At 44.0% G+C, this 8,023-nt stretch overlaps 1 protein-coding gene across 1 annotated transcript; it reads left to right on the top strand.

Moving 5' to 3' along the window:
- Positions 1-3,905: 3,905 nt before the first annotated feature.
- Positions 3,906-6,493, top strand: LOC141144180 (E3 SUMO-protein ligase ZBED1-like). Its single transcript, XM_073629601.1, has 2 exons — positions 3,906-5,443; positions 5,663-6,493. The coding sequence occupies exons 1-2, from the start codon at positions 3,974-3,976 to the stop codon at positions 6,131-6,133; spliced, it is 1,941 nt and encodes a 646-aa protein (XP_073485702.1). The 5' UTR covers positions 3,906-3,973; the 3' UTR covers positions 6,134-6,493.
- The last annotated feature ends 1,530 nt before the right edge of the window (positions 6,494-8,023 follow it).

Genomic DNA, 8,023 nt, shown 5'->3' with positions numbered 1-8,023 from the left:
TATAGCTTTAAATAATCGATTATTGAGGATGACGTCATCCTCGCGCTGTGCCGCCGCGCCATGACCTGCCTCCGAGTGAAGCCGAGTGAAGCCGAAAGCAGCCGAAGCTTTCGCGCCGTTTTCTCCCGCCTCCCGCCTCCCGCTGACGTCATCCTCCTGTGTCGCGGCTTAGAAAGAGGAGACACAGACAGCGGAGCAACACGTGTCCGACCTCCTCCAGCCTCCTCCGTGTCCCGGACTACCAGTCCCCCCAGAGCTTTCCTCCCAGTGGGCTCCCGCTGTGCAGTGTGTGCACTGCAGTGAGTGAACAACACAGCAGGCTGTCACAGGGGGAGAGGGAGAAGGTCCGTCAGTGCCGTCACCGTCACCCGACTCAGGGCACGGACGGAGAGACCCAAGCTAGGCCGCACTTGGTTGTCCTCAGACTCCAGTCCTCACCAGGCTGAGTGTCCTGTCAGTGTGTCCAATGATGAGTGCCCTCACTCCAAGTCCACTCCGAGTCCTCACAGGCAGCAGCAGGAGAGGAGACCCGCTCCAGACCAGCAGCAGCAGTGAGTGCCAGCCAGGCCAGCCAGTCAACTCATCTTGTCGTTGTCAATGCCAGCCAGTCACTCTACCACTGCAGTGCTCAGCTCAGTAGTACCACTACCACCACCACCACCATCATCTTAATCAGGTAGGTAACTGACTGTGTGTGTGTCACATCATCATGTTAGTGTCACCATATCACACAGACACACACACACACACAGTATGAACGAAGAAGTGACACTCAGTAAACTTGTCATTCTGTCCTGTCCTCAGACTCCAATCCTCATCCTCACTCAGTCTCACAGGCAGGCAGCAGCAGGAGAGGAGGAGAGACCTGCTCCACCAGCAGTGCCAGTGAGTGGCTGAGTGCCAGTGCCACTGCCCAGCTCAGCTGTAACACGTCACCGACTCGTCATCATCACAGGTAGGTAACTCACTGTCTGTGTCACACACAGTAGTATTAGTAGTAAAATAGTAGAGGACGGTGTTACACTTAAACTAAGATAATATATTATAAATAAAATATCATATAATCTGTATCTCTGATGCATTATGGAAGGAGTGGACTGTGTCTGTCATTGCAAAATGCAAATGCCAAATGTATTATTGTAAATAATAAATATTAATAATGATGATGGTGCTTGCCATGCCATTCTGAATTCCTATTCCTAAACATTAACCCCTTTGCCTCGTCGAGTGGACGCATTTGCGGCCTCGGCTTAGGGGGGTTATACCAGGATAATGCCCGCAGCTGCACTGCTGCAGGCATCATCCCGCCCGGTACCGTTTTTTACAGCGGGCACTGGGGTTGTGTTATCCCGGAGGAGCGGACTGGACATCCCCTGCCTACTCCTAGTGCCTACCACCGCTCTATGTGAGTGGATGCGCTGCTCCCATCTGTGCTCTCTATATTACCTGTGTATGTGCTATCTTAATAGCCTAATTTGGTTCACCATCCACTTAACAGGTTATATCTCATTTATACAATAACCATATGTTTGTATAATTCATCACATGTGAACAACAACTTAATCCAAATACTTTAAATCATATAAAAAGTCCAGTGACATATGTCACATAATGATAGACTCTTCTTCATATGTGTTGCAAATCATCCGTTATAATTGCCGTGGGCGGCGTGCTCTTGTGTGTGGTATCAGATTAAAGTGACTTAGTGCTTCACCACCACCTGTGAGATTTGCCACTCACCAGATTGATCTTTAAAACTGCACCTTTGGTTCATTAACAGGGATAACCACTCCACTCAAAGGAAACTTTCTCCAATATCTATACCAGGTCCTCAATGTTCCTCATGCAAACGGATAAAAAACCATCATCGCGCAATAACGTTTAAAACCTTTATTCCATACATAAAAAACACTTTGCACTCACATTTCCAAGTGCCATTAGGCCGGCACCGAGCTTTTCCCGCAGTTAAGGACGGGTGGGCACTGCAGCCCGGTTCGTCTGGTGTGTGCTAGATGGTCTCCGTTGCCGCTTACGTTCCCCCCTGTTTGCGTTCGCGTCCTCTCCAAACCCCGTTCGTTCCCGGTCACGTGGGTACGGTAATCTCCCAGCAGCCTCTACGCGTTTCGCAATCAAATTTGCGTCAGGGGGGAACGTAAGCGGCAACGGAGACCATCTACCATGTATGGAATAAAGGTTTTAAACGTTATTGCGCGATGATGGTTTTTTATCCGTTTGCATGAGGAACATTGAGGACCTGGTATAGATATTGGAGAAAGTTTCCTTTGAGTGGAGTGGTTATCCCTGTTAATGAACCAAAGGTGCAGTTTTAAAGATCAATCTGGTGAGTGGCAAATCTCACAGGTGGTGGTGAAGCACTAAGTCACTTTAATCTGATACCACACACAAGAGCACGCCGCCCACGGCAATTATAACGGATGATTTGCAACACATATGAAGAAGAGTCTATCATTATGTGACATATGTCACTGGACTTTTTATATGATTTAAAGTATTTGGATTAAGTTGTTGTTCACATGTGATGAATTATACAAACATATGGTTATTGTATAAATGAGATATAACCTGTTAAGTGGATGGTGAACCAAAGGCTATTAAGATAGCACATACACAGGTAATATAGAGAGCACAGATGGGAGCAGCGCATCCACTCACATAGCACTTTTAATTTAATTTTTCTCTGAAAAAACATTTTTTGGATGCAGCAGCTATAAATATCACTTACACTATTTTTGATAGGATAGGTTTTGCGCCAGTGACACATATATTTTTACCACCGCTCTAGCCTCTCAAATTAAAGACATAAGAAAAAAAAAAATTATAAAAGCGGCCCGCAGCAAAGAAAACGCATATGGAAGTTGGCTTGGCAAGTCGCACCCGGCCCACATAGTTAGTTACAGTGTTCAAATCTCATGTGAGGTATCACCGGGATCGTCAGAGCGAGAGCAATAATTATAATTCTAGCACTAGACCTCCTCTGTAACTCTAACCTGTGGTATCCGTTATTTTTTTTTTGTCTCCTTTGGAGATTTTTAGGTACCGTAGTTTTGTCACCATTCTACGTGTGCGCAATTGTAAAGCATGACATGTTTGGTATTTACTCGGCGTAACACATCATATTTCATATTATACCAAAAAATTTAGGCTAACTAACTTTGCTGTTTCGATTTTTTTAAATTCATGAAAGTATTTTTTTTTTCCCCAAAAAGTTGCATTTAAAAGACCGCTGCACAATAAATTAAATACAATGAGACATAAAATATTGCAACAATCGCCATTTTATTCTCTAGGTTCTCTGCTAAAAATATATATATATAATGTTTGGGGGTTTTCTAAGTAATGTTCTATCAAAAAAAATATGGATTTTAACTTGTAAAAAACACCAAATGTCAATAGGCTTAGTCATGAAAGGGTTAAAGTGAGTTTAAGTGACCATGCCAATGCCATTTAATTAATTACGGTTTAGGTCAGTCTAACTCTATTCTCTAATCTATTGAATGTCCAATGTTTGTCTTAGTGATTGATCACAACTTCATTGATACCTTTGTATGATTTATGGTTTTGCTCATCACTGCCCCACACATGCTGCTGCGGTGAGTGCAGTGCATGTGTGGGGCAGTGATGAGCAAAACCATAATAATATCATACACAAACAAGATAACTATGAAGTTGTGATGTGAATCAATCACTAAGACATTGACAATGACAATGAATACATAAAACTATAAACTATTTGTTTAACATATCATGACATACATACAATCATACTACACTTACACTAGTAGAGGAAACTTGTTACTTTTGTTTTCTGGTGATCTCGTGGCAGGCTTTAGGTTTAAACACTTAATTTTTTTTTTTTTTCTTTTTTTTTTTTTAATACTGACAGAGTTTGTAGACGACAACATTGTCATCATCACCCCTGTCACAATTACATGGCATGCTACACTAGTAAAAAATGGCAGAAGGAGACCAAAAAGAACGAGAGATAAAAAATGCACCTAGCTTTTTAAAAGCAAACATCTGGGCACATTTTGGCTTTTATGAACATGAACAAAGTGGGAAGCATGAATTGGACAAGTCATACGCTGTGTGTAAAGCCTGTCATACAAAAATTAAATATCTAGGGAATACTACTAATATGAGAAACCATGCTAGCCGTTTTCACTCAGAGATGCTAACACCTGCCACCACCACCACCACCACCAGTGCCGCCGCCAAGTCAATAGACCCAGCTCAGCCAAAAATTGATGCAATACTCTCAACTTTGCCGCCCAACTCTGAAAAGGGGAAGAGAATAACAAAAGCTGTGGCAGCTTTCATAGCTAAGGACCTGCGCCCTTACTCTGTTGTGGAGAACACTGGGTTTCGCTACCTGTTGAAGACGATAGAGCCGCGTTACAAGATCCCATCACGAAGTCACTTTACAGAAAACGTTATACCTGCACTCTACCACGAAACCAAAGCTCAGATAATTGCGTCAATGAGCCAAGCAAGTCGAGTCGCAATAACGTGTGATTCATGGACTTCAGTCACGACGGAGTCTTATGTTACAATAACAGCACATTACGTTAGTAAGGACTGGCAGATCTTGTCGCATGTGCTGCAAACGAGAGCCATTTATGAGTCTCACACAGGTGCTCATCTGGCAGAGCTACTGTCTCATGTTGTGGAAGAATGGCAACTGTCCGATAAATCTGTAGTGCTTGTGACCGACAACGCATCAAACATGATAGTTGCAGCTCAAGTTGGGAAATTCCCCCATGTGAAATGCTTCGCCCATACACTGAACCTTGCATCCCAGCGAGCGCTGAAAGTGGCCACACTCTCCAGGCTTCTTGGCAGAGTGCGACGGATATCCACATTCTTTCACCGCAGCACTAGAGCAAGCCACTGTCTAAAAGAGAAACAGAAATGTCTTGGCCTGAAGAATCATAAGCTGATAACTGATGTGCCAACAAGATGGAACAGCGCATATGACATGGTCGAGAGGTTCTTAGAACAACAACCTGCAGTCTGTGCCACCTTGTTGTCTCCAGAAGTCAGAAAAGGAGAGACCGATCTCTGCACTCTCAACGAAACAGATGTGTCAAATGCAGAGGATGCTATGAGTGCATTAAAGCCAATGAAGGATGCAACCATGCTGATGTCAGAAGAGCGTAATCCAACAGTTTCTCTCATTGCCCCTCTAAATGCACAACTCCTCCAGAGCATGACAGACACCATGGGAGACACACCCATGATCCATGAGATCAAGAATGCCATCAGAACAGATCTTCAGAAGAGGTACAGCAGCGAGGCAGAGAAGAAGATCCTTCATACAGCCTCTGCACTGGATCCTCGCTTTAAGGGACTGCCTTTTATCCTCACAGAGGAGGAGAGATTGGAGATATACAATGGAGTGACTGAGGAGGCTGCATCCTTGGAGGTAATTCAACTAATTTGAATTTTATCATGTTTCTTGAAACGAATTGTAACTAGTAGCTAGCTACAGCTTGCTACATAGTGTAAGCCACGCTTCTGAATCTGATGAGGTGCAGGAACTGCACCATCCGTTTCCTGTGCTTTTTCATCACCCCATCGGAATCATAGGCAATTGACAATGTGTTTTATTTATTTTTTTCTATTCTTTTTCGTTCAAACACAGATTACATCTAAGAGGACACATGAGGAGGATCAAGTGCCTAGAAGAAAAGAAACTCTGGAAGAAGAAGAAAGTTCACCCGTCGAGGATAACCATTCTCCATCTCCTCCCAAAAGAAAGGCCAGATCGCTGCTCATGAGTTTGCTGGGACAGTCTTTCACTGACACTGAAGGTACAATAGAACCCAAGACCCCCTATGCCAAGGCTGAAGAGGAAATGGAAAAATATTGTAAAGCCCCACCTCTGCCTCTCAGTGAGGACCCTTTGAACTGGTGGTGTGAGCATGAGGTCATATTTCCCCTCCTTTCTCAGCTGTCAAAGCAATACTTGTGTATCCCAGGCACAAGCGTGTCTGCAGAGCGTGTTTTCTCCACTGCAGGAGATGTGGTAACTGCAAAAAGAAGCGCACTCAAACCAGAGCATGTGGATCAACTAGTGTTCTTACAGAAAAATCTACACATTCCCAAATCTTGAGCAGCATTGCTTGCGCCTTGCAGTCACCCATTTTTTTTATCCAGGAAGTGCTGATGTACTGTTGTCGTGTCTGCCAGTGCCACTGCCCCTGCCAAGTTGCCCAGCCCGCTGTTAGTCTGCCACACGACTGACCACTGTGACCAGTGACCACACCAGTGTTGTTAATTTTATATATTTTGTTTATAGCACAGCACTGTCAGTGTCTGCCACTGAGATTTTGATTTTTGAAGATTGGAAAAAAAAGATTTAAAAAAAAGTAGGGGTTACTTTAACCCTCAGCCAAATACTAAAAGTTCCAAACAACTGATGCCAATTGCCAACCAAGCCTCATCCCCTCTCCCCCCTCAGCCCAGTCTCTGTCTCCCCTCCCAGTCTCGCCCTAACCCTAGTCCCTCTACTCCCCTTCCCTCTCCCCCTACCCTTCCCCTTAAGGCCCTCTTCCCCTTTCCCTCTTCCCCTTTCCCTCTTCCCCTCTCCCTCTTCCCCTTTCCCTCTTCCCCTCTCCCTCTTCCCCTCTCCCTCTTCCCCTCTCCCTCTTCCCCTCTCCCTCTTCCCCTCTCCCTCTTTCCTTCCTTCTTTTCTCTCTCCCTCTTTCCTTCCTTCTTTTCTCTCTCCCTCTTTCCTTCCTTCTTTTCTCTCTCCCTCCCTCTTTCCTTCCTTCTTTCTCTCTCCCTCTTTCTTTCCTTCTCAGAGAGAAGGAATGGAGGAGAATCTTTCTTTGTCTCTCTCTTTGTCTCTCTCTTTCTTTCTTTGTCTCTTTCTCTCTTTCTTTCTTTCTTTCTTTGTCTCTCTTTCTCTCTTTGTCTCTCTTTCTTTCTCTCTTTGTCTCTCTCTTTTTCTTTCTTTGTCTCTCTTTCTTTCTTTGTCTCTCTCTCTTTCTTTCTTTGTCTCTCTCTCTCGCTTTCTTTCTTTGTCTCTCTCTTTCTTTCCTTCTTTGTCTCTCTCTTTCTTTCCTTCTTTGTCTCTCTCTCTCTCTCTTTCCTCCTTTCTTTGTCTCTCTCTTTCCTCCTTTCTTTGTCTCTCTCTCTTTCTTTCTTTGTCTCTTTCTTTCTTTCTCTCTCTCTCTCTCTCTTTCTTTCTTTCTTTCCTTCTTTCTTTCTTTCCTTCTTTGTCTCTCTCTCTCTTTCCTCCTTTCTTTGTCTCTCTCTCTCTTTCTTTCTTTCTTTCTTTCCTTCTTTGTCTCTCTCTCTCTTTCCTCCTTTCTTTGTCTCTCTCTCTCTTTCTTTCTTTCTTTGTCTCTCTTTCTCTCTCTTTCTTTCTTTCTTTCTTTCTTTCTTTCTTTCTTTCTTTCTTTCTTTCTTTCTTTCTTTCTTTCTTTCTTTCTTTCTTTCTTTCTTTCTTTTCCCTTTCCCCCTCTTCCCTTTCCCCCTTTTCCCTTTCCCCCTTTTCCCTTTCCCCCTTTTCCCTTTTCCCCCTTTTCCCTTTTCCCCCATCCCCTTTCCCTCCCCTACCAAATACCAATGCCATACCCCTCTCCCCCCCCCCCACCCCCCTTCTACAACCATCCCCATCCCCAGTCCCCACCATTCCCCTTCATCTCTACATCCCACTTTCTTTTTTTTTTCCCTCCCGAGTCTCTTCTATCTATTGTCTATGTCATTGTCAACAAGACCTTATAACGCCAGTTATGCCACTCTAGTCTAGCGTCAACTCAACGCAGTCACAGTCACACTGTTTTTGACTGACTGGTGGCAGCAGGCCTGCAGGTGGCCGTGGCACTGGCAATTGCAAACAATCAATGATCATCACAGTGAATTGAACCTGGAGTATATGTATGTCATATAAATATTATATTTGTTATAACTTTTCTAGCACTGAGGAGATGGAGAATGGTTTTCTATTGTTGTGTCCAACTGTCCATTTAGAATTTTTATACTAGTGTCGTCATGT

This window comes from Aquarana catesbeiana, linkage group LG05, assembly GCF_042186555.1.
Source record: "Aquarana catesbeiana isolate 2022-GZ linkage group LG05, ASM4218655v1, whole genome shotgun sequence".
In the NCBI taxonomy this organism is placed as follows: Eukaryota; Metazoa; Chordata; class Amphibia; order Anura; family Ranidae; genus Aquarana; species Aquarana catesbeiana.
The sequence above is the reverse complement of the archived record's forward strand: the minus strand, read 5'-3'. Positions and strand labels throughout refer to the sequence as shown.